We start from the raw sequence: 27,777 nt of genomic DNA, 5'->3' as shown, positions 1-27,777 counted from the left end.
GTAAACCTGTATGTGAATTTCAAGACCAGATTCACCACTGGTTTGACTACTTTGTGCTACTCTGGTAATGTAAAGCAAAAGTAAGCCCATCTTAAATGGCTTGTGGGTTCTGGCTGCTTTGCACTGCATTGGCGTACTAGTGCGGTGGTTCTCAACCCGGAGTATGTGTTCCCCTGGGTGTACTCAGAGATGTTTCACGGGTACATCAACTTATCTAAATATTTGCCTAGTTTTACAACAGGCTACATAAAAAAACTAGAGAAGTCAGTACAGATTAAAATTTCATACAGACAATGACTTGCTTATACTGCTCTATCTACTATACACTGAAATGTAAGTACAATATTTATATTTCCGTTGATTTATTTTATAATTATATGGTAAACATGAGAAAGTAAGCAATTTTTCAGTAACAGTGAGCTGTGACACTTCTGTATTTTTATGTCTGATTTTTATAAACAAGTAGTTTTTAAGTGAGATGAAACTTGGGGTATGGACGACAAATCAGACTCCTGAAAGGGGAACAGTAGTCTGGAAAGGTTGAGTCACTGTGTTAGTGAATTTGCCCTTAAAATTTAAAACAACAACAAACAAACAAAAATGTAAGGGTGATACTACTTGTCTTCAGAACATTAGAAATATTGCATGAGAGCATTCTCTTTGGGTTTCTTGTGTAATTTTTGTACTGGAATTTTTAATAATTTTTTTAAAAATGTAGGAAATTCTTGACAAAAATCTTGTATCAGTAACTTAAGGGTAAAATACATTATAGGGACATTGTAATATGTCCAAAGCAAAACATTAGAAACCTAAAATTAAAGGAATCAGAACATGTTAAGATAAAAAATGCACACTTAAGTCATTCAAACAACATTAACTGCCCTGTAGTTATGTCCTGAGAGTAAATATATATATATAAAATCTGTGTCTTTAAAAAACACTTTTAGCGGATCTGGGACCACAAATACTAAAAATACCTTGATCATAATTGTAAACATGATATTGCCCTTAACCTTAATTCTGAATTTTCTAGGTTTATAATAGCTGGTTTTCGGAATAATTACAACATCCCTAGAATGTAGTTTACCCAAAGATTAGTGTTACTTACACTCAACAAATTCTATGTTAATGTTTTTTGTCTGGGAATAAATATATTAGGTAGGTGCACTTTCAGTTATGCATACTGTTTCTCTTTAATACAGTACTACATGTTATAAAGAACTTTCTGATGTTCTGTTTGCCTGAATAGTTTGGGACATATTAAACAAAAATGAGGTGTTCAATGTTGTCCTTTATACTATTACTTGAATTTTTATAATTCCTTCCACTCAAGGGTTTTTAAAGCACATTTCAAACATTTAGTAAGACCATCAACATCTTTGTAAGGTAGTATTTTGTTTTAGGGCAAACTGAAGCACAAAGAAGTGATTTGCTGAAACTCACAGAGCAAACCTGTAACAGAACTGGAATTAGAATTAAAGAGTCCTGTCAGTAAGAACTACTAGGCCCCTAATCTAAACACTTTTTTATCTAACTAATCTGTCACATTTGTAAAAGAACCCGTTACTCTGGTATCTAGGCACTGAATAGGATTTAAGATTTAAATGTGGGTGATGTACTCTCTCCCCAGGGACTGAAATGTTTCAGTTGAGGATGGGGGATAATTATTTTGAATAATATGTTAAATAGCTTGGATGCTTTATTTTAAACACAAGCTGTCTATCAGATATTCATAAATGAAGTCTGATTTATGTGAAAAGGGTTTAGCTCTGATTCACCTAAGGCATAGCATAGAGGATTTTCCCGATTTGTTTCGGAAGAGTTACTAATACTCTAGCTTTTAGGACTAAATCACTATATACCAATTAAATTTCAGAACTATTGTTTTGAAGCCTCCAACTTCTTCATGTAGGTGGTTACCACTCTTAAAATACTTGCTCTACTCCTGTATGCATGTTCCAAAGTTTCACAAGTGCAGCCCTTGTTCTGAGTTTGGTTTTGGTTCTAACGATTACTTACTTCCTGTGAGTGTCAGTTATCCATTTGAGAGATCAGTAAGATGAAAAAATATGAATAATTGAAAGGAAATGTGATTCTATTTCAGTAAGTAGTATCTATGCCCATTTAATTTAATTCAACACAGCTTTATTTTGTATATCATCTTTCTTACAGAATGAATCCCAAAACAATTTACAAAGTTAAGTAGTAAAAAATAGCAGAGGGAGAGGGATTGTAATACAGACAAGGGATAGAAGATGATCTCCTTCTCGTTCAGCAGCCCCTAAAAGAAATAGGAGGATGGTGAAGTAAGAATTCACCATCTCTAACTTCAAGGAATGCTAATTTAACTTACTGGCTTATTTATATTTGTATTATTCTACTGTAAATGAGCACCCACACAGTTCTCTGGGTGTCCTTCGCAGTCTTTTAAAAATACACATACTTCAGTTACCTCAAGATCAAATAAATTAACCTTGCGACAACATAAATATAACAAAAATAATCAACTTCCTCACAAAATCCTCATCAGACTTTCACACCGCTGCTGCCCAGACCTATATATCACTTCTCTCCTTATAATTGTGAGAGAAAACATAGGCCTTGCAGCACACCCAAAGGCTAACAAGCTTGGGCTTTTACAGACCAACAGGGAAAGCAAGTTCGAAAGGTTTGGGGTCCTAATGGAAAATGCCCTGCCATCCATCCCTCTCTGTCCTACCAGTGGAGTTTCATCGCAGGCATCTTCCCTGATGCAATTATGGCAGGGCATTGCAGGGCAAGAGGTGGTATCTTAGGCCCCATCCTTTAAAGGCTTTCACGCAATGTAATACACTGTGAGTATCCCCATTGAAGTCAATGGGACTATTCACAGAGCAAAAACCGAAGCATGTACATCAATCATTGCAGGACCAGGGCCTGGTTGTAGGCCACTTTAGGGTTTTATGGGTTCATACCACGATCTTAACATCAAACTTGAGACCAACAGGCAGCTGGTGCAGATCAGAATACAGGTTTAATGTGTTCACAAAAAGGCAACCTGTTTAATACCAGTAAGTGAGCCAGTGAATTCTGGACCTGCTGCAGTTTCTGGATGATTTAGCCCCATATAAAGCTATTGCAGTAATCTAAACTTGAGATGGCAGGGATGGAAAGGACTGCATCTGGAAGAAACAAATGCAACCTCTTAATCATCCGTAGGAGGAGAAAAGTTGACTTGGCTGTAGCAGCTGCCTGACTTTCAAGTAGCAACTGGGACTCTAAGCTGACCCCTATATTGTGAACCTGCTCAACAGAAGGCAGACATAATCAAAGGAAATTATCCCTGCCATCCTTTTCTAGTTGCTTCTCCTCACCAATTAAAATCACCACAGTCTTATGTGGATTGAATCTCAGCCAGCTGGCCTTCATTCACACTTCAGCCTCCCTTGGACATTGAGCAGTACAATTGATTGTTCCTGCTAGGTCACTGGAGTTGGCGAGAGAAAGCTGTATCATACTGAAGATGCTGTGATCAGTGCCTCTTCACTAAACCTCCCAATAGTCTCAGGCACATGTTAAAATAGAATGGGTGACAAGTTGGAACCCTGCAGGACCTCCAGGTATGATACATACCTGATGTTCAACCATCACCAGAAGGAGATCACCTCCCAGTGATGCAAGAACTGTGTCTGTACCGTAACCAGATTAACAAGAGTCAAGGAGATGTGAGGCAACTGGGCACTGTGAGAGTTGGCTCACTGCAGGACTTCGAATAATCTTAACCTCTCAACCAAAAATGCCAGCATTGATACAGGCCAATAGTTGGCCAACTTTTTTGTGTCAAGCAATAGTTTCTTGAGTATAGGAAGCAGCCAGCCTACCCTCCTCATGGAATATTGACAAATTCTATCAATAGACCCAGTTCAGGACATGGGCTTCAAGCACAATTTGATGGCCAAAGTGTTTCCAACACTTCCTGTTTATTACTGTGAATAAACCTGGGTGAAAACTCAGCTGGAGAAAAATTGGTGTTTGTTCCTTCCAGCATGTACTCTGCTGTAGATATAGAAAGTTCTGATTTCATTGGCAAAATGAGAAGAAACTTACTTGCTGTGGAAGGTATTCTAATCAGCTGTAGGCCATTAACTAAACTGCCTACCACCAATAACACAGGATTTTTCAAACACCTTGTGTATGCAAAGGATAGTTTCTCCGTGACCATCACAGCATAAAATTTTTAAATGTTTGTTGCAGTCAATCCAATTCAAGATGGGATTTCCACCATTGGTATTGTAGCTTTCTTCCCTCTTGCTTCAGTTGTTGCAGGCCATTGGTATAACATGGTGATCTGTGAGGTCAAAACCAGCAGAGAAGATGCCTAGGGTGCATTTTATCCATAATTATTTTTAACAATTCCTGTTTGTCTTCTGACCAGTTTACAAATGTAGGACATTTGCACCTGCAGAGAAGTAGTGTGTTATGGATATTCAAGAAGTCTAGAATGTAATAATGTAATTCAGCAGTGTGTTGTGTGTGTTTGGGGTGGTGCACTATGTTTGCTCCTTCCTGTTTTAGACGACTACTGTATCTGTGTGTAGACCCTTGAATATTCTTCCCCTCTAGCTTTTTTTCATTGTTTTCACACCCTCTACTGTAGAGAAGTGTTGCATCCATCCGAATTTTAGCCTACGATGTCTTGAGTGGACTGTTATCTGATATTCTTAATGCTGCTTCTTAATTGGTTGAAGAGGTTGCTGTTCTGCAAAATTCCTCCTGAAAGAGAGTTGAATTTCTTGCCTTAGTAGCACTTGTGGCTTGAGGAGTGAAGGGCTGGGAATCCAGCTTGATCTCATATGGCAATGCAGAGCACTACCACAAAACCATTAGTTGAGCGCTGAATATTTTGTCTATTGTGTAAGCTTTGAAAATGAACATTTTACGTTTTCTTAGCTTTTTCATTTGCTGGTATGCTTACACTGGTTTTGCTATTTTAGTGTATTCTAGGTGGTTTGGGTTTATCAGTTACAGAAACCGGATAAAGTAATTTTATCATCAGAAGCAATGTTTTTATCCCCACATCTTAATTTTAGTGATGGACTGAGATTTTCAAACCAGAGATGGATTAGAAAATCTGTCTAGAAAGTTTAGATTCCTCTCATTCTACGGTAGGTTCAGTTCAAGGTACCCTCTGTCTGTCAGTGTATATGGGTAGGGCCAATTTGGGAGTGTGTGTATGTGGAGGAGTTGGGCCCTTTTTACATATGGTGAGTGTCTAGTAATCAAAAGATTTTAGAATCACAGTAGAAAGTCTTAGTTGTGCATAGGGTCACTAAGGGTCAGAAAAGATCCTAAGATCTGTTCTTGGGCTGGAGACCAGAGGAGAGTTCCTGTAAACAAAACAGAGGTCTGTTTCCCAAAAATGCACACTGCAAAATACACTATTGCATTGTACTGGAAATCTTCTCCAGTACCAGAGCAGCAGATAAGCTAACTGCTACCATCAGTGGAAAAAGGAGTGATCATGCTTTTATCTGCACCATACTCTAGAGGTAGGATCTCTTCCCCCACACCTCTACTCTTCACTCTCAAGCCTGATTAGAAGCATTTGGCAGAAAGAAGTTCTGAGAGGTGGGGGCAAGGGAGTTCAAGTTACAGTGCAGAAGAGAGCCACTCTGTCCACCCCTAGAATTTTGAGGTTACAGTAGCCCTCACTGCTACTGAATCCCTGCCCCACAAGGTATATGGTGATGGATCTGCATAATGAAAGATCCAGAGATTGATTTTGAAAGATATAATTACTCTTCCAAGCTCCACTCTTTTGAGACATCAGCAAGAAATGCCACTCTCAGTAGATTTGTGAAAATCCTTCATAATAGGATTGTTCTTCTCCTTTCTTAATGCTGACATTCTAAATTTTCATTATTAGACTTCAGTGTTAATACACAGTTGAAATTAACTGCAGCAGTTGATACTTCATAGAGCTATTATTTAAGCTTGTCTGCAGATTCTGCCTAGACATCTCTGCATCAATTTACATTCAGTTGATATTTTGATGGCTAAGTTTGCAATTTAAGGATTTACAGACTTAATTTTCTTTAAAAAGTTTAAATTCTCCAGTGCAAGATGGCAGCTCCCAGAAAATAGTACTGGCTCACTAAGCCTCTGAGAGCTGGTCTAATTTAACCCCTGGAAAGAAATGCAGGTCCCATGGAGGGAAGACCACAGGAGTCTGGGCTCTGGAAATATACTCCCCCTTGCCACCCAGAACAGTAGAACTATACAGTTCTGCTCTGTCTAGGGCTCTCCATCCAGGGAGGTGGCGACAGGATTTTGTCCTGTGTCTGTATACAAACTAACAGAGATCAAACTTGCATTCTAAAGTAAAGAACCAAAAGCTAAATTGACTGCAGTTGGAACTGATTGGAAAGAACATTTGGGGCTCAAAATAACTTTATAACACAGTTGTGATGCATTTGTTTTTACTTTCCAAAACTGTTAAACAAACAGTAAGTTTTAGACTTTTCAGTTGGAGCAGGATTTAGTTTGCACTGTCTCTATGAAGAATACCTTCCCATTTACATCATTTTTTCAGATCTTTCAGCTCTAGAAACAATATGCTTGTGCTTCCACGTAGATATAGGCATCATGCTGATGTTGAAACATTAATAGAAATGTGTTCTTTAATAATTAAATATTGACAATATCTGGTTTACAATAAAGGGCAGTTAAGAGCAATAGAATTTTTTGCAAACCTTTTGATTAAAGTTTTAGAAAACCCTTGCTAAACTATTTAATAGATTTGCTAGAAAAGCTTGTGATGGAGTGCTATGTATGCTTGCCTTTGCTTTCACCTAGAATTCAGGGCCATTACTTTCTGTAACCATTTCAGTGAGCTGCCATAGTTTTCAGTCTGTACTGTCACCTGATCCAAGCATGCGCCAAAAAATCCACCGTTTCTGGCTACTGTCTGCTGAATCTGCTTTGCGAACCCTTAGTTCTTTAAGCTTTTGCTTTAGCCAAAAACAAAACAGACACCCTTTTGGAGTGTACTGGACACATGCCATCCTGCTTCCCCTAACTCCTTTAATGTTTATGTAAATCCTTAGCTTTACTAAACTTGTAAATGCTACAATGGCATCCTCATGTGGAATTGTGTGCCTCATGTGTCAAAATAAAAGGCTGCTTGTGGTGAATATATTTGTCCAAAAAATATGAATGCCTACACATTGCACTGCATTCAGTGTTTTGTATCAATTACTATTCCAATGTCATGGTGTCTGACTTTAATTGTATAAAACCGTTTTGTATTTTAATATGCAAAGGTAAGTTTGTGTATACTAAATGTTAATACACAGTGTTTTATATATTTACAAATATATAAATTATCTTGGTTCACATTATCTTACCATATTTTGAAAAAAAAATAGCCCTACATTTAAATGATACAAAAAGATCTCTTCATTCATATGCACTTGTTGACAAACATGGCTCCTGTGGGAATTCTTTTTAATCTTGTGCAATGGCAATAGGTTGACTTTTATCAATGGTATTGGGCCTGGGCCTGTTTCCCGTTGTCTGTAATGGGGAAAAAAGCTTTGACTTTAGCGGGAGTGGGATCAGGCCTATTATATTACTGTGGATTATAGTGCTTTTACTTTACATCTCACTATTCCTGACATGTTGACCAGAATCCGGGGAAAAAATAAGGGTAAAATGTTGTCTGAGCACCCCACAGCTAAAAAAATAGCTGTGAGTTTCTCGGGTGCTGGGACTGCATCCTCCTCCCATATAATATACAGTATTTTAAGGTGAAGTGAGTTGAAAAATTGCCTTGTAATCCTTTAGGAAGCTCACTCCTAAACTTTGTAATCCACATGCCCAAAATCTCCGTGGGGGAAAATGATATGTGGTACCAATGTGGGGACCCGTCATTATTTCTGCTTTTTCTGTTTCTCTTTGTCCACTTCCTTCTCTTATGGTTTTACTCCCACCCCATCCTTGTTTGTGTCACCTTACTGGTTGCATTTGTATTGCTCTTTCTTCTCTCACCTTTTTCTTTCCCTGTTTGTTTTTTTCTCCTGACTGTTCAATACTTTCTGTTTCCACACACACACCCTTTTTTTTGCTCTTTTTTTGTTTGAGAGTAAGCAGCAGCAGTAGCTGCCAAAATGTAACACTTTCCATACTTAAGGTTGCAGAGGGAAATTGATCAGCATTCTAGTAGAGCCTTTTGTATCAAACTCTTTATGCACAGCTGAAAAAAGGAACATACTAGGATCATGAGATTCTAGGCGCCCCTTCCCGCCCCCCCCCCGCCTTTTTTGCAAATGTTTCTCTTGCAAAGTCATAATATATTGGAGGACTGTTTCATCAAATGAGTCTAGCTAAATACCTGTTGCCCACTCTAACTGATCAGGAAGTATAGTGAGTAGCTAATGTAGGTGCTTTGGTTGCACTGGGCTGTTGACTTGTGTAATATATATTTATTTTACATACATACACTCAGTCAAGTAACTACAACATTAGTAAACTTAGTTATGTAATAGACATACACATTAATAATTCTATTACTTGTCTTGATTGGGTTTGGGTAGAGGGGTCCCGCCTGAGGTTTTTACTACCTCTGGCACTTGCATCACTGGGAATATCCCTCAAGCCAGAGAGAGTTAGGGATGTGTTTGTTGCTTTTTCTTTTCTAACTGTCTCCCATTTGGCTGGCATTTGTAGCACTTTCCCTAGAGTTTGAAAGAACTACCTCCAGGGGTAAACTTAACTTAAAGGACTTACTGCTACGCCGGAGTCCTGAGCAGTGGGGCAGGGCCTCAAACGTAAGGGGACAGGGCCTCAACTGGAAGAGGTGAGACGGTTAAATTCCTGGGCCGTTTAAATAGAGATTTAAAGGGTCCGGAGTTCCAGCTACGGTAGCGGCATCTGGGAGCCCTGAGCCCTTTAAATCACTGCCAGAGCTACCCGCTGCGGAGGCGGCTGGGAGCCCCAGGGCTTGGGCAGCGATTTAAAGGGTCCAGGGCTCTGCTGTGGTAGCGGCGGCTGGGAGCCCCATGTCCTTTAAATCACCGCCGGAGTCCCGTACCGGCAACGCTACCCCAGGGCTTCGGCAGCAGGGCTCAGGCGGAGAGCTGGGAGCCCCAGGCCCTTTAAATCACCAGCCTGGGGAAGCGGGTACGGTCAGCACTGTACCAGCTCTTGCCGGCACACCGGACCGGACCGGCTTACTTTCACCTCTGACTACCTCTCTAGTGTTCCCAGCTTCTGACAGGTGAAAAGCATGGGACCTCATTGAGGGTTTGAGTGCAATTTCTCAGTGCGATCCAGGTTTTCTGTGTTCAAACTTGCAGTCAAAATAGCTTTTAATAATGACATAACATTCCCACTAGTGAGAGCATAAAAAGCTTACACTGATGTCGCTAAAAGTGTATAACCAGTGTATTCACTTCTATGATTGCTAAGAGAAATACACTAAGAAGAGTATGTGGGTTTTTATTAGTAAACAAAATGGAACCCGCTCATAGTAAACTTGGTGTAATGAAACTTGATATATCATTGTCAGTGAAAGTAACAAATTCCTTCAGCATGTAAATTGCAGTTCTGACTGTAGTGAATTCCTATGAAGAATGAAATTTGTGTGTGTGTGTGTGTATAATATATATTTATTTTACATACATACACTCACTCACTCCACTATAAGATTTCCCTGTAGTTAATTTTTTGCTGTTTAACATTTTTCTTTTCTCTGAGGAAGCTTGCAGAGTTGTTACAATGTGATGGATACAAGCGTTAAAAGTCAGGAATAATTGGAGAGCATGATGTAAGCCTCAGCAAAATACACTGTATTCCCCCCCCCCCCAGAAATATCCTTTAAAGCTTTTTTTATAGAAGAAATAATTGTTAGTTTCTATTTTAGATCTGCAGAAGTCTGATTCTAAAACAAAAGCTGAAGTGTATTTTAAAAGAAATACATTTTGCACAATAGTATTTTGGATTTAATTCACAAATTTCCAAGCAGCTGCCTTTTTAACTTTGTGCGTTTATGTTGAATCTCAGTCCAATCATGGGCCTAATATGTGATGTATGGGTATTGCATACCATATATGCAAATATTCACCATGCTTCACTTGTAGTAAAACATTTACCTGGCCAGATCCCAGTATGGCACAGATTTTGGAACTGGTATTTTGGGCCCTAATCCTGCAGAGAGATCTGTATAGGCAAGTGCTTGTGCCTGTGCAAAGTTCCATTTACTTCAGTGGGACTCTGTAATCAGAAGGGTCCACGGAGGCAGATTCCTATGCAGCATCTGTGTATTTAGTGATTTATTAATCATATTTTGTTTATCAAAAATTTAAATGACTTTTTGTTATAGGTGCTGCAGACATAGCAATGAGGTCTTGAAAGAACAGGGAGCAATGTTGCAGAACCTCTACCAGAACTCCTATTGATCCACATGTAGAGGGTTTGCAGGATTAGAGTCTTGTTTAAAAAGTAATTGTTTTGCTATTTAAAGTAAATGAATGTTACTCAAAAGCTTTTTGGTAACACTTATTACTGCAGTTGATTGTCTAATATAAGAAGTATTCAGGAAGTGTAGATGGTCTTTTTTTTTTAATTCTTTGACCGTACCATATTATAAATGAATAAATTAGTAAAATTAATCTGGTTAATAACATCTGGATTCTAAATAAATAGTTTTTGAGAAATAAGAGTTTAAAACATACCCAGTTTCCTTAGCACAGAGGTACTGAAAATGCAGGTGAGATGTGGACCGCAAAGCTTTGTGTTGGCCTGTGACATACTCTTTAATATGGAGATGTGTTCAAAAGAGAGAAATCTTCTTGCAGCAAGATAAAACACAATAATTTGTTTTCACAAGCTGCAGCTCTGTATTAAAGATGAGGGTACTTATTAGGTAAAATCTACATCACTTTATGCAAATTTTGTGCAGCCCTCAGGCTCTTGGCAAGTTAGTAATGTGACCTTTGAGTGAATAAAATTTGGAACAGAGGCGACAACATTTTGGTTTCTGCTGCTGCAGGGACAGCAACAAGAAGACAGCTAATCTGACAAATCCTATTTCCACTGGTGAGAAACAAGGAAATAAATGGAACACGGCCAATGTTTTGTTATTGCTCAATAATAATAATAACATGAAGAAGAAATACTGTTTGCTAATTGGGAAAAGGACAAAATAGGTAGGGGGAAAAATTCAAGGTTGCAACTCCTATTACAACAAATTTAAGAATTTTAAAACAGCACTTAATAGATGGTTTAAAGTTTAATCACATACTACTTTCAATTGATGTGCTGCAGAATAGTGAACTGATTTATACTTTGTCTTTCAGATGAACCAGAGACACGAGATGCGTGGTGGGCGGAAATCAGACAAGAGATAAAATCCCATGCCAAGGCATTGGGTTGTCATGCTGTAGTGGGCTACAGTGAATCAACTAGCATTTGGTAAATCATGATGATTTGATTTTCTAAATGCCATAGAAAATAATCCTGTACTATCTTCTTTAAAATGGGGATAGAGAGCGCAAGACAAACGATAGTGTGTAGCATACCAGCTTTGAAGAGTTTACTAAAATATCTTTCATCTTAGGTTTCAAACTTGGGATAAACAGCTGTGTCTTCACATGTTTTTCAGAATTAATTCTGTAGCCATTGTCATAACTATTCCTTAGCATGCTACTGCTAGACTTTAAATCTACGTATTTGCTTTTGACAGTTAACATTAACTTGTCTAATTCTCAAGTTCACTAAATCTTATCTGCTAGAATGCCTGGACATTTTACTTAAATATGTTTTATAGTTATACTTTATTGTCAAGGAATGATTGATAGTTCAGAAGTAAAACACACTTTTAAGGCATGGAAGCAGGGGGTCTTTCTCTAGGCATTGCTTGTAAATTGAGCCAGATAATCTTGCCTCCTAGAGCCAGAGTACTGCTGGCTGAGTGTTCCTGTCCTGAATCTCTCTTTGGGATGTACTGACCATGATTTTTCTCCTCCAGTACCTCACAGAGAAAATAATGTGTGTAGCCTTTTGGGCCAAAATTTGAGGGATTGCATTTTTCCACTCCTGTGATACAGTAGCAGCACTTTCCTGGACAAAGACATTAATCTGGCCATAGTAGTGGCTTCATTCCACAAGTCTAACATTCCCCAAAATGGCAAAGACAGGTGGGCCTCTCAGAGATTGAGCCATAGGGAAAAGTTAGGTTCAACTGCTATGGCTCCAATAGCTTTGCTAGGCTGTCTCCATCCATCTGGAATTCAAGGGACACAGAAACAGAGTAGCCCTATTTATTTGAAAATATAACAACATACAGCCATCTCAGCTAGAAGCCAGAACTGTACTGACTTATCCCACACTTTGAAGGGTAAGAATATCTCACCTACCTTCTGTATTTAAGTGATTTATCACAACATTGGGGAGAACAATATGGAACCCTTGTATCTATTTCCAGCCTCCCTAGTCCACTGAAGGTCACATCCCACTCCAGTTCCAGAAAGTAACCTGAACAGAAATCCTGCTGTCAGCCAAATACCAGGATATTCAAGTGGAATCAGTTACAGAGGATCAAGGAGAAGAGACCCACCTTCTCCCAAGGGAAATTAGAAACAGCTGATGATTGGCATCACCTTCATAATACCACAGTGGGAAAATTACCAGATACATGTGAGCTTGATGGGCTGAGAGGTCTACCTAGGTTCCTTAGACATTCAAGCACCAAGGACTCTCTTGTCTGGCTCAGTTTCAAGTGGTCTTCCTAGTCCAAGACAAATATATTAGTAATTCCACACATTGTTAAAGCAGTATCATTGGGCAGGCGAAAAGGAATAGGAGCAAAACACACGTGGAGATGGCTCAAGTGCTATTCAGTATGGCAGAACCAAACCTCTAAATAAAAGTACATTTAAAAGGGATCCTAAACGTAAGAGCTAAGTGACAAAGCTAAAAAGAAACCAAGGGAGAATAGAGTCTCAAAGTGGAGGTTTTCAATTGGATAATTATGAACCTGGGTTGACTAGAATTAAAACTTTCACCTCCTCAAAACATCAGGGTCAGAATTTTCACTTCAGTTCAATTACTAGGTCAGAGAATAAAGATAGTTGACAAGAATTTTTCAATGCTAGACTAAGTTTGAACATTTTCATTAAAAGTCGCACAGGAAAGAGCACTTTTAGATGAGCACTTGTGCTGGGGTTTTTCTTTTTCCCCCCAACTCAAGTCAACACCACAGTTCTACTGTTAGGTATTTTTTGGTTTTTGTTTTTTTTAAAGCCTGACCCAAGCCCCAGTAATCTCAAAATATTTGTGATGTTTTGACATCCTTTTTGTAGGTTTTGAGATGTGCCTCAGTGCTTCTATAACCTGCCTATTCATCCATGTCTAATGGATGCAGCATTGCAGCATTGTTTGACAAACTCTTCTCAACGGTCTATTTGAACTATCTTTCTATGTTCTGGCTCTTAAGTTGACCTTCCAAATAGCTGTTGCCTTGGCTATGATGATCTTGGAACTAAGTATCCCCTCCACAGAGGAACTATATTGTATATTTATATGGATGAAGCTGTCCTTAGACTTTCCTGCTGATGATGCATAGATCTCAAGAAGTAATCCTACCATCCATTTGATCCCATCCTAGCCGCCGGAAGGAATAAGCAATGTTTAAGATTTTGCCCTTAAAGAACAAAACCAGATGGAAAATCAGTCTCTATTTGCAGTGACAATGGTAAGCTGCAAAAGGAAGAAGGCATCCAAAGAGCACCTTCACAAGATGGGTAACAGGATGCAAGCATTGCTGCAGTATATAAGATGAGCAGACATGGACAATCTGAAAGCATCATGGTAGTTTCCACCAGGTCCGTGGCCCCATTGTGTGCTAAGGGGACTAGTGTGCTGGCTGAAGAAACAAACGTCTTTAACTTTCACAAGCTTTCCTTTTCTTCAGATTCAGCCTTTGGGAGTAAAATTCTCCATGCTGTGGTAAAGTAGGGCTTATAGTGAAAATGGAAATCTGTTCATCTTGATTAGTCTTCTGATAAATAATATGAGTAGTTCAGTTCCATTATGTTTTCTTTGTTAATACTTAACATAATTCATAATAAAATGTATGAATAAATACATATTATTCATAAATTTATAAATTCATAAAATTCATAAATTCATAAATCAGTTAATAGTATATTTTACACTTCGTTGGTAGGACTTTGAGTTGATAATACTTGTTCACTAATGGTGGAAGAATTAGATAGGGGTCCTCTGCTGATTTTCATTTCAACCTGTTTCCATGCCTTAAACAGGAAGGACTTGAGTATTTACAGTATTGGCCTGCCAGACATGCTGTATCTGTGTTGGAGGGGTGGGGGTTAAGAGGAAGAATTACAGGTAAATAAAATAAATTAGGAAGAATTACAGGTAAATAAGACAAATTTCTCATTCTAAGAAAGGACGAAGGGTATCTCTTTGTTTTTCAGCATAATGGGTTTGATTTAGTGTTTACCCATAGAGGCTTGGTTCACTGTCTAACATGTGTAAAATTGTAGACACATTAACTGTTGTGTGGTCTTTAACTGTTTAACTTTTAAACCAAGAATAGAGTATATCACTTAGATTAACACTGTTCTTACTTTAAAATTTTACTTTTTTTTTTTTTTTTTTTTTGCTGTCTTTTATCCCGAGTTACCAAGAAGCAACTTGTCAGTATTGCTTTGTAACTTCATTTTGACAATGAATGATATCAGGTGATGGGGGTTCTCAGCTCCCACCCTTAACTTTGGTAAACAGCTACACCTTGTCTGCAACATTCCCAGGCACTCTAATCTGTAGAATCCAAAAACTTTCTTAAATCTATATTTCCTGGGTAATCTAGTGGGCTGAGAACAGAAGTGGGAACCAGGAATTCCTGTTTTCAAATTCCACCTCCTACGTTGATTCTCTTTGTAGCTTTGGGCATGTCTCTAATCTATCTGCATCCATTTCTCTCCATTTAAAATGGGTGTAATACATCAAAAGACTATTTGTGTGGATTAATTGGTTAATTTGCTAGGTATTGTTATTACTGGTACCATGATTCCACTAAGGTTAACAGTTATATTTAATTCACTGTGGCTTTTGAACAAGCTTTTTAAATGTATGGCTTTTAAAAAAAGATATTTAACACCAGATCAGGAATTCACTTCTTTGTAATTCTTTTCTTTTTATAGTGAAGAGGTCTGTATTTTGTCCGCGTCTGGCACAGCAGCTGTACTGAACCCTAGGTTTCTCCAGGATGGCACCATGGAAGGCTGTTTGGAACAAAGGTTGTCATGGCAGCCTGGCTTCTTTTCCATAGGGTCAGAGAAGGGAGAGGTTGATTTTTTTCCTCAGAACCAAGATAGTTCTTCTCTATTAGGGTAGGTTACAGTGTTACAGTGCAGGATGCGGGACCAACCACTTTACTGATTTTCACTAACAACAACAACAGAAGTAATGGAACTCTGCACCAAATTAGATTTTCTGTTTTTATTTCTAACAGTCTGAATAAGGTAACATGTTTGACTACTAACCACAGAATTATAACTCAGTCTTTTCCTTTGCCACTCTTCACGTATCTTTCTTACCTTTGTAGCACACTACAAAAAAGTAACAGTCATATGATAATTTGTATAAGCCAAATCTTGATTTGGCTGTAGTATGTGGACCATTGTCTTTGTTGTGTTCAATGGCTGTATAGAAAATAAAATAGCTTTGAGTGTAAAACAGAAGTGAGTAAGACAAGCATTTAAAAATGCGTGTTTAAACTGAAGATTATAAACAAAATCATAAAGGTTGATGGAAAAGAAAATGAATTGGCTAACTAACACAAATTTTTGGCTGTCAGCTTTGTGTTTTTTGGGGGGGCTTGCAAAATAATTATTTTGCAGGCAGTCAAGATGTGCAAACTGTTGCATGTCAGTAGGACTTTTTCGGTATCTTCACTGCAATAATAATCATATATCCTTAGGGATTAGTCAGTCCAAAAGATACAGTGCATCATGGCAAAATGATACAATTTTATCTCAATATTTAGCTTTTTCTTTTTTCATTTCATTCGGAAGAGACTGAGTATTACTTTTCCCTGCAAATACTACTTGTTGATCAGTTCTTTGAAACTGCAGTTTTGACCCCTTTAAACAAACAAACAAAAAACCCTTCCTTTGCTTTTTTTCTGTCCCAACAGAACTTTTAATACACTTGTTCAACCTCTCCTTCCCCTGCTGACATCGAAAGAAATGTCAAGTTTTTAATGTTAAAACAAAATAAAAATTCAGTTTTTGATGATATATTTTATAAGCTTGTTGAATGTGTTGTTTAAAGGGAGAATCACATTTATTTTCAATAATAAAAGCTGACTGACATTAAAGCAACCAAATGTGAAATATGTACAGAAAGTCTGTCTCATTTTCAAAAATGACTTGGGCTCCTTAGTGCCCAAATCTCTCTTAAAGTCAATGGCACTTACGTTCCTAAGTCACTTAAGTTATTTTGAAAATTTTACTCAGAGTTCTTTGAGAAGAAAAATTACTGTGCAGGACAAAATTTTACAATGAGGCTCTTACATAGTATGTTACAAAATCATAATTTGTTCAGACTATATTGTTTATAGTCTTTCATGTGTTTTTGCAACAATTCTGCCTAGATATTTTGTTTCAGTTAAGTGAATAGTGAGTTTTTCTTAATGTTGTAGCTTGGGAAGTTCTGTATGGGTCTTTCTTTTTAATGACTACCTGTATTATACTGTTCTCCAGTAGGATGACTGGCACATTTAATTTCTGCTGCTTAATTTTGTATACGTTATTCAAACATAGTCCATGTAAGAGATTTGGTACGTATTTACCCAGCAGAGTCTTTTATAAAGGTGTGATATACTAGATTACACGCAGCTAGCAAGAATTAGATCTTAAAGCTATTGCAATAATATCTTAGGCTAATATAACCACTGGCCATTTTATGCTGTTGGTTTTTGATCCCTGGATAACTGTTAGCTGCACAGATACTATATGTATCGTTTCAGAGAATAGCATGTGACCTAATTCTGCTGTTACATTGATGCAATCCTATTAACCTGTTGCACAGATGTAGTAGAACAGAATTTGACTCCATATGTGTGGCTTATGTAGTTGTATGGTATAGGCCAGTTTTATACTACATGAACATAGTATTTCTTGTTAAGATAGTGCACAGATGTTTTAAATATACTTTTCCAAAATGTACTTTTAGGATAGAAGAAACTTCACCTCCAGGTTGTGGATTTTGCCACATACCATATGATGAACTGAACATGCCATTCCCTGCTCATCTCACATACTGTTACAACTGCAGAAAGCAAAAGGTTCCTGATGTTCTTTTCACAACAATAGATCTGCCTGCAGAGGCGATGGTTATTGGGAAAGGATGTCTTATTCAAGCCAGGTATCTGTGAAAATATTAATTTTCTTACTACTGTGCTGGAGAACATTAGAAATTTTCCTCTTATTGTAGTTCAACAAAAGAGCAAATTTTATATTTTATGTTCAGTTATGTGTAGTAACTGGCAGCTAAATGAGAACTTGTTTTTTTCCTGTTGTGCTGTCATTAACTTTAGTTTTGTGCTTTTTACTTACACTAGTGTATAGGACAGGGGTGCTGGAACAATTTGTATAGTGGGGATACTGAGAGCTGTTGAACCAAACTGTAAATCCTATGTATGATAGAAACCACTTCAAGCCAGGGGATGTTGCTACAGCCCCAGTACCCCTAGTTCCAACAGCTATGCTGTAATACCTACTAAAATTATTGTATTCAGCCCACATGGCTATGGAGAGCAAATACTTGCAAGTGCAGAATTAAGGTTGCACATGCTTCATATGCTCAGGTTAAAATAATTCAAAATAGTGACCCAGTGGAGTGGGTCACATGACTGGTTCTATGGTGGTTTGGTCAGAATGGAGGTCCCATAATCATACTAAGATGTAAAACAAAATTCTCCTTTGAAATGATGACTGAGGTGAAACATAGCAACAGAAAAGACATTTTTGCTACAGCGTTTTTCATTTAGCCCCATTATATTGGAGAATGCAAGATCATACCATGATTATTTCTTGTCAGAGGTTCCTAAAAGTATTACTAATTATCTTGGGTGGTTCTTTGCAAATAGGTTATGATATTGTACTAAAAGATGTAACTAAAACTTAAGATTCCACGTGTTCTTAATATTGGTAAAAACTTTCGCAGGCGGATGTACTAAACTACTTTCCAGAAATGTAGCAGTGTTGTTTAGACAATCGCATATGCAGTAATAGCGCAGTACAAATTATGTGAGAGAAGGGCAGATTCAATGTCCCTAGATTTATATTAATTTTGTTATGATATTGTAATTTCCTATTCAGTTATACAGTACTTAATTTTCATTGTTTTGCCATTCTAACTACTGAATATACCGTACATACACCAATGCAGATTCCTTGACATATTCGGTTAGCTTCAGCCATAATAAATCAAATAGGGGCACCACTGGAAAGTTACTGAGTTGGTGTGAGGATGATCCAGGAGGAACTCCTATAGTCCTGTTACGCCAGGTAATTGTTGCTGTAAAGTGAGGTTAGCTTATTTATGTGATAATTTGATAATGTTGTGCCTTCCTCCTAGTGTGCTTCTGTCAGTAGAAGTAGAGGATGTGACGAAAGAACAGGAATGAGAGTCATGACATGGGTGGCTCTTCCCTTAACTTGTGTGATCTTGAAGAAGTCACTTACCTTGTCTGTGCCTCAGTTTCCTCAACTGAAATACAAAAATACATTACTATCTCTGATTTTCTGTAAAGTTTAATTCATTAGGGTATATGAATTTCATAATGTCAGATGGAAGATGCTTCTTTTGAGGCGAATGTTTGCCTAAGTGTTGCAAGTCTCAGAACCATATAGAAATAATGACCACATATATCTTATTTTACATCTCTGAGCATTTGGTGTACGACTACGTAAGGCTCTGTGATTCCAACTACCTTCAGTTCCTTTTCTGCTGCCACAGACAGAGGTTTTAGAACTACTGTTCAGTTTAGACTGCTGTGTAAGACTGATATCGTTTGCCTTTTTTCTTTCTCTTTAGGTTTTTAGTGTGTGAGGGGGAAGATGGAGGTGTTTGAGAGAGACACACTAGCTAGTAGTAATTTAGATTAGTGCTATTACATGCTTCGAAGCAGATTCCTGTCTACTTCTGTTGAGTTCAAAGCTAATCATCTTTATGACAGACTAGAAGGAATTCTGATTTAAGTTCAAATTCAACATTTTGCATCATGTGGTGGTAATATATCTATTTTATCTAAGTTTTTATATGGCTGCCCATCACTGTTGTATCTGAGCACCTTCTACATAAAATCAATTGCAATAACAAAAGTCCATGGTGGACTTCATGGAGTGAGAATTGTATTATAATTGTATCACTTGTGGTGGAAAGGCTTTCTTAAAGGGGAAGTCTTTGCAACTTTTTCCTAAAGATGGTCAGACTCTGGGTTTTTCTGATCTCCGAGCTGGATCCGCTCAGTAGAGAATACTTTGTCCTCAGCTCTCACATGCTTCGTCCTTGGCTTTGGGATCCATGTTGTCCCAGAAAAGCAGAGCTGTTGTGGTGGTTCATAGATTGAAATTCAGTCTTTGATGTAGCTGGGACTTGGTCTAGTAATTGTTTTGAAAATAAGGAATAAGGCCTTAAACTGACATCGGAAGCTAACTGGAAGCCAACGGAGGGACTTGAGCACAAGCTTGAAGAGGTCATAGTGGCCTGAACCATGGGTAAGATGGGCAGGTGCATTCTGTACCAGCTGGAGCCTGTACATTGCCTTCACATTCAGCTTTAGATATAGTGAATTGTAGTAATCCAGCCTGGAAGTGAAAAATGCATGGATTACTGTGGTCAGGCCCTCCTTCAGGAGGAAGGGGTGAAGCTTCCTGGCAAATTGGAAGTGAAAGCTGGCATTTTTGGAAACTGATACTACTTGGTCATGCAAGCATTTCAAGGAGTGAAAGGGGACCCTGAGTATTTATGCTACATTGAGAAACGTAGACTAGACATCTTCAGTGGAAGCTGGAGACAGTGTTTGGACCAGCTTTTGGAAGCATTTCCCCTTTCCGACCAGCGGCGCTTCAGTTTCTCCTGGATTCAGCTTGAACCAGCTGCTTTTCATCCAAGAATTGATTTCTTACACACTTGCTGACAACTTTTTAGTAATGGTGGTAGAATCAATTGAGAATGAGATACGTAGTTCAGTGTCATCAGCGTATTGTTGGCAACTCTAAGCCTGATGATGGCATCTCACTGTCTCTTCTAGTGGTCTCATGTAGATATTGAAGAGAAGAGGAGATAGTATGGATCCTTGTGGGCTCAATTGGAGCAAGTGTAGTGCTGGACCATCTACTTCTGCTATGTTATGTAGACATGCTAGTAGTACTTTGTGGTCCACTGAATGAAAGGCAGAGAGATCCAACAGTATGGGCATGTAGGTCTTAGCTGTGTCCCTGGCTATGAGATCATCTTTTAGTGACAGTAGAGCAGATTCTGTTCTGTACCATGGTCTGAACCCTCCTCAGGGGAGCATCCAAGATGTTGACACATATGAGATGTGGTTTAAGCTTGGTGGTTACTACTTTCTCAATTATTTTGACCAGGAATAGGAAGTTGGAGAGATCTTTAGGGTTTAGTGTTGGCTTCATGAGGACTGTGTGAACTATTGCATTTTTCAAGAAATTTAAGTGTGCTTTTCTGAAGGAGGCATTGATAATTTCCATCAGTAGTGAGCATAGTTGTGCTGGCATGGATTCATTTCACAGGTTGTGACTCTAATATTATTCCAGGGCTTCTTGAGCTGTAGCATGTGTGATGGAGCCAAATTCAGCCAGGGATAGTGGGGCAGATAATAGTCTGGTCAGAGGGGTGGGATTTCCTTTCCTATTTCTTTCTAAACATAAGTATACAAGTACATCAGGGACTTCCAATGCCTTGGAGAAGAACACTTTCTGAAGGGGTGCTCAGTTTTCCCTTTTATTAACCCTTTCAAGTTTACCTTGAATAGATGTAAACTCTCACTAATTAACAAGTCTTGTAAGTTCTGCTGATGGACACTGAAATTTTCCATACCTTGAAACTGAAGCAGCCACAAAATACCTGTTAGGAGAAAAACTAAAGGGCATGAAATTTCAGGTGGGACAGGCTTATGAGGAGTATGGTTCTCTTCTGCTCCACCTTTAAGAAACATCTTGAATCTAAGCACAGTCATCAAGCTAGTAGGATGGAGCTGATTGTACCATAAAAGGTAGAGGAATCTGTCAGTTTAAGTGGAAATTCTAATGATTGATAGCATGTTTGTCTCTGCTGCAGCAGCTTCCTTCTGTGAGCTACTTGAGTCTGACTACATTCTTTTGAGAGAATTTGGATGTTTTGGCCTAAGCAGACCATAATAATAATTTATTGATACTACAGTAGTCCTTAGATATTTCAAGCCAGGTTGGGGACCCATTGTACTGGTTGCAAAAAAGAAAAGGAGTACTTGTGGCACCTTAGAGACTAACATTTATTTGAGCATAAGCTTTTGTGAACTACAGCTCACTTCATCGGATGCATGCAGTGGAAAATACAGTAGGAGGATTTTATATACACAGAGAACATGAAACAATGGGTGTTACCATACACACTGTAACAAGAGTGATCAGGTAAGGTGAGCTATTACCAGCAGGAGAGGGGGAAAAAAACCTTTTGTAGTGATAATCAAGGTGGGCCATTTCCAGCAGTTGACAAGAACGTGTGAGGAACAGTAGTGGGGAAAAATAAACATGGGGAAATAGATTTACTTTGTGTAATGACACATCCACTCCCAGTCTTTAGTAAAGCCTAATTTAATGGTGTCCAGTTTGCAAATTAATTCCAGTTCAGCAGTCTCTCGTTGGAGTCTGCTTTTGAAGTTTTTTTGTTGTAATATTGCCACTTTTAGGTCTGTAAATCGAGTGACCAGAGAGACTGAAGTGTTCTCTGACTGCTATATAGACACACATAATAAGTGGCAGTCACTGCCCTAAAGAGTTTACAATCTAAACAGACAAAGCAGGCAATCTCTTTTGATTCTTCATGCCTTCATTTCAGAAGTCAGATCTAAGGGTTGGAAGGCTTTGCCTCAGTTTCATGTGACGTATTCTGTATAGGTTCTTATATTACCTTCATCACCATAATGTTGAGTGCCTTCCAGTAGTGCATTGGACAACAGGATCTTTAGGTTCTTCTTAGTGGACCTCTGATTCCTGGGTATGCAGACTTAGGTATGAAATGATCCTTTTCTCACTCACCTAAGACTTAGGATGTTTGTTCCCTAGATCACCCTAAATATGCGGTCTTTCACTTTGGACTCCTCTCTCTGGTGGCAGTTCTGTTATGATGCCGCTGCAGTCTTACCCCTCTCAGCCTTTATGTAGTTTGGCCTATGTGGCATCAGCCATCATAAGTGTCTTCCTCTGAGATGTTTTTTCAATATATACTGCATCTGTAAGGGGAGACCATCACCTCCTAAACCTACTTCCCTTCTACTGATTATCCTTCAAGAGATTTGGTCAGATCCTGATAAAAGAAGAAGAATTTGAAAATATCAAAAGCTTCAAGGTAGCACAGAAGCCAGTCCTTTTCTGCTTTGTCAGTGGAATGTCATTGCAACCTTTTGATGACTGTAGCTAGTTCTGGAAGTTCTGGTTTTTCAAGTGATGATCCCTGTTGTATTCCATTGAGGGTTATACGTATGTGCCATGTATCCGGAGCCAGATATTTTGAAAGTGGTAATGTCTGTTGGTCTGAGTACATGCCCATGCTCCGCCTCATGGTTTCGTCCAAGGTGATAATGAGCAGGGTGGACCGTCTGTGCCCTTAGCTCCTTTTCACCACTGCATGGTCTGAGTCAAAGCCTCTTCTGTTCTCTCCTCTCTTGTGATGCACTTCTACAAACTGAGAAAAAATAATTTTATTCCTGTACATAGTTATTATTTTTGTAGTAGCTTTTAGTGTAGTAGTAGTAGTTTTAGGATTGTAAGGACTGTGGGATGCCATTTCATCAGTTGCCCACCTGCCCCCAGTACCAATGCATGGGTACTGGATTATGCACTTCGTGTCCTCTCTCAATCTCGGTCAACAATGAGCACTAACGCTGCCTTTACTGCGTGGGGGAAGCCCACATTTCATCTTGGTCCAGTATTTGCCTCTCTTTCCCAGCCCGTAACTGGGAAGGCCAGGCTCTCCACCTCAAGAAGCACCTCATGGAGGTTGCCATGAGGCCACTGTCAGATCCAGGTGGGGGGAACCCCCCCGTACGTCAGCCTGAGCAATCTAAAAATGCACTTCCTACTGCATCTCCCAGTTCAGTTCTGCTGGTACCAGTGCTGTGGACCACTTGTCAGGTCCTAGCCGTGAGACAAGGAAGCATGTACATAAATATGGCAGTAATTCTTCCTCCAGGTCCGAAAAGAATACTGCTTTAAGAGTTCCCATCATGGAGAAGCAACGCATTCCAAGGCACACAAACATGATAAAAAGCTGCACAGAATGTCGTTTCCATCCACTGAGCCACGTACTCCTTCCAGGTTGGTACTGCTGAAGTCAAGGGAATCTTTGGTTCCAAGACAGTCCTGAGCTCCTGTTCCAGCTGAGGAACTCCTACTGCTCACACTGGGGAAACTCGAATCAGCCCCCGAGCCTCATGAACTATTTGCGCTGGCTGAGGTGAGATCTCCATGTGTTCAAATGCCGTAGCGTCTTTGGAGGTTGCGCTCCCGAACCTTAGACTTGCCTCCTTCGGGCTGTGTTCCTGCCCACTCCTCTGAGGCTCCTGTGGTTTTGCTGGCACAGCCATTCGAACTGAGCTCTGATTTCTCAGGGTGGGAGAACTCAGACAGGGCTCAGGGTCTGCCCCTCCCGTACTGCCGATGTGAATACCGCACAGCCCTACCAACTCAGTGGCAGTACTCTCTCTTTGCCCAGCACTGGGGTCACTAGTACTATGCTCCAAAGCATCCACTGGGATAGCTGTACTGGGGGGTTGTGGCTGCAGTATCCACGTTCCCGCTTGTGAGGAGTCTCCACTCTTGCCCCTTCAACCATCCTTGATTGAGAAGGCATTCCAAACAACTTTTGGAGTATGCACCTCTTAGTCCGACTTAGATGCTTCCGCCAGAACTGGAGCACTTCCTCTCATTATCCCTGGACACAGCGGTTCTTCAATTTCCTCCTCACTCCCAGATGACTACCGTCAATTCCAAGAACTGTTATGTAGGGTGGTTGATTCCCTCCATATTCCACTGGAGGAAGTGCAAGACAAGCTGCACCAATTGCTTGAGATGTTACTGCCTCGGCACCAGCCAGAGTGGCCCTACCAATCAATTATGCCATTCTTCAAACAGCCCGGACTGTCTGGCACACTCCAGCTACCTGCACACCCACCCAAAGAGGCAGAGAAAAGGAAGTATGTGCCTCCAGTGGGGTCTGATTTTCTCTTCGCTCACCTCCCCCCCCCCCCCCAATTCTCTCGTCATTCAGGCAGCAGTGGAGTGGGCCCATCAGCAACACTCACGTTCCACCCCAGTGGATAAAGAGGGCAAACACCTGGACCTTGGGGGTCACAAGGTTTTCTTCTCTGCCAGTTTTGCATTTCAAATTACCTGGCTCTATTTGCAAACTACATCTTCCTCACCGATAGCAAATTGGCATACTTCACAGACAAACTTCCCCAGCTATCTTGGATGAGGGAACCTGGTTGCGAGGACAACACTGGAGGCTGCGGTGGACGCATCGGACGCTTCTTTGGGTATGATGGCTACAGGGATCATCTTGCAAAGGGAATTATGGCTGCATTCATCAGGTTTCCCGAGGGAAGTACAGACCATCATAGAGGACCTTCCTTTCGATGAGTCTTATCTCTTCAGCCAGAAGGCTCCCTTCATTCCCTCAAGGATTCCAGAGCCACTGTGCGATCACTAAGTTTCTACACACTGGCACCCAAGTGCAAGTTCTACCTGGCTCCAAAGCAGCAATTTAGAGTTCCCCAATTCTTCCTCTAGTGGCCCTATGAGCTTCCTTGCAAACAGCAGAAGACCCAGCGACCCCACCCCTCAGGTTCATCAGCACAACCTTCTGCATCTCATACCCAGTCTTCCCAGAAGCAGTATTTGAGTGCAATTAGAGAGCTGCCAACCACTCTGCCTCATGCCTTGCACCCGACTCACTCCCTTCAGGGAGCACCTATCACTCTTTTTACCACCTTGAAGTGTGATAACGGACAAGTGGATCCTGGATGTCGTTCGATATGGCTATATGATGGAGTTCAAAACGCAACCTCATCCTCATCCCTTGCCCGGGCCTTGCTTCAGGGACCACTCTCATGACCATATCTTCACCCTAGAGGTAGACTCCCTGCTGCAAAGGGGAGTGATAGAACCTGTCCTCATAATGCCACCACCATTTATTATATCAACAGAAAATGGGGCACAAGGTTTCCTGTGCTTTGTGCAGAAGCAGTTCACCTTTGGGACTGGCTTTACCCACAAGATCCTGTTAGCAGCAGCATACCTTCCTGGGACTCAGAATGTAATTGTGGACTCTCTCAGCAGAAAGTTCGTGACTGACCATGAATGGGAGCTCCGTGACACTGGTCACTAGCATTTTCGACTGCTGGAAGACTCCAGCCAGGTACCTCTTTGCCTCCTATGTCAATAGCAGATGCACCCTGTGCTGCTCTGGGGGACTTGGTGCCCTTTCCCAGGGTGACACACTAATCCTTTGCTGGTCAGATAGCTCAATTACACCTTTCCTCCCTGCCACAAGTCCTACACAAGATCAGATGGAAGAGAGCAACGGTCATTCTGATTGCCCCATTCTGGCCTTACCAGTTCTGGTTTCCCCTGGTTCTCAGCATGTCAGCGTGCTCCCCACTTCCACTGCCACTTTTCCTGGAACTCCTCATGCAACAAGGTGGATGTATTGGGCATCCTGATTCCCAAACTCTTCACCTCAGAGCCTGTTTTTTGGATGAGCACCTTCATTAAAGTGGGAATGTTCATCTGCAGTACAAGGCATCCTCTCAAATAATGGAAAGGCGTCCACAAGGCGATCCTATAGGGCCAAATGGAAGTATTTCACCTCATGGGCCCAGCGGAAGGGTCTTGCCCCTGAGGATGTGGACATTCCTCTTCTTTTGGACTATATCCTCTCCCTAAAGACATCTGACCTTGCGCTCAACTCCATCGGGGTGCACATGGCTGCTGTCAGTACCTTCCGCCCCCCTGGTTGAAGGACATTCCTTTACTCACCCCTTGACTACCAGGTTTTGGAAAGGCCTTCCTATGAAGGGCCTCCTGTTCAGCCCATCGCTCCCCAATGGGACCTCAACCTTGTCCTCACAATGTTAACAAAATCACCCTTTGAGCCTCATGCGCTCTCTCTCTCTCCTCTCCATGAAGATTGCCTTTCTAGTAGCTATTACTTCTGCGAGACAGTCAGTCCTCCTCACCCTTTATCACCTCAGATGAAACCATGAGGTGGAGCCAGGGTGCATACATGGACTAACGGAAACTACCTCTTTTAAAATCTCTAGCTCTGGATGCATGGCACATGCATATAATCCTCTGTGGAACACAGATAGGGACCACACATCTTGAAGAACTTCCAGTTATAGGTAAGTAATTTCTTCACTGACGGAGCCCTGCATACTGAATTGTCCATAGTGAGGAAGAAATCAAAGAAACTCTTTGATATGTTGGAAGTCCGCAAGAAGGAGAAGACTGTTCTCATCAATTTGAAAGGACATTCAGAGGTAGTAAAGAATGCTGGGTGTCACCTTCTTCAATATTTGCTGCGACAAAGTGAGCCTGAATACCTGTATCAAGTGCGACTGTACAGTTAGTGGGAATTATAATATTTCTTTAACCGCTCTGGATTAGCATCTCTGGTTACCTCAGCAATGTTAGTTATGATTTCAAAGCTCAACAAAGAAGTGTCTCAGAATTGGTTGCTTTTCAGATTCAGAACCAACTTCCAGTATAAAATATTTGTATAATGTAGTCAAACTTCATCTCAGTGTATTTTGGAATTACCATGTTAGCACTTCTCCAGTTATGTAGTTATATTAGGTGTTAGTACAATATTTTTAAAGTGGAGTTATAACTGTGTTGGTCCCAGGATATGAGGGAGACAACATGGGTGAGGTAATATCTTTTACTGGACTAACTTCTATTGTGAAAAAGACAAGCATTTGAGCTATGCAGAGCTCTTCTTCAGCTCTGAAGAAAGAAACTTGTCTCTTTCACCAGCGGAAGTTGGTCCTATAAAAGATATTGCTTCACTGACCTTACCTCTCCAATAATTGTAAAGGTATAATGAAGTGGTTTTCTGTGATCCACAGAACCCTCAGGTTCTTCGGACTATGTCTAAGGGATCTGGGAAAGGTTGTCCTTACCATAGAACAGTGGTTTAAGCCCCTGGTCTGTGAACCCCAGGGCGGTCCACAGACTGTTTAAGATTTCCAAAGGGGTCCACACTGCCATTTGAAATTTTTTAGGAGTCTGCAAATGAAAAAAGCGTTGAAAAACACTGGCATAGTGGGTGAAGCATATTCCTTGCCTTCTGAGTACATTTTTATGTATATTTTGCTTACTAGAAGTAAACATGATTTCATTAAAAGAATTGACAAAAGCCATGCTTTCCAGTTTTTATAATTTGTTTTAATAAGGGATATTTCTTAATATTTTTTAAAGTGCA

General features: G+C 40.1%; 1 protein-coding gene across 20 annotated transcripts in view; it reads left to right on the top strand.

Annotated features, from left to right (window-relative positions):
- The window catches only part of C2CD5 (C2 calcium dependent domain containing 5), a 134,842-nt gene that overhangs the window by 64,511 nt on the left and 42,554 nt on the right, over window positions 1-27,777 (top strand). For 12 of the 20 annotated variants that reach the window (XM_073318114.1, XM_073318141.1, XM_073318218.1 and 9 more), the window contains 3 exons: window positions 11,337-11,451; window positions 15,207-15,302; window positions 17,242-17,433. In XM_073318114.1, coding sequence (XP_073174215.1) covers window positions 11,337-11,451; window positions 15,207-15,302; window positions 17,242-17,433 — 403 coding nt within the window. Of the gene's footprint in view, window positions 1-11,336; window positions 11,452-15,206; window positions 15,396-17,241; window positions 17,434-27,777 lie in introns of all 20 variants that reach the window. The other 8 variants (XM_073318152.1, XM_073318105.1, XM_073318106.1 and 5 more) reach the window with 1 other exon arrangement.

This window comes from Lepidochelys kempii, chromosome 1 (assembly GCF_965140265.1).
Source record: "Lepidochelys kempii isolate rLepKem1 chromosome 1, rLepKem1.hap2, whole genome shotgun sequence".
Classification (NCBI taxonomy): Eukaryota; Metazoa; Chordata; order Testudines; family Cheloniidae; genus Lepidochelys; species Lepidochelys kempii.
Note: the sequence above shows the minus strand (reverse complement) of the source record. Positions and strands in the feature narration are given on the sequence as shown.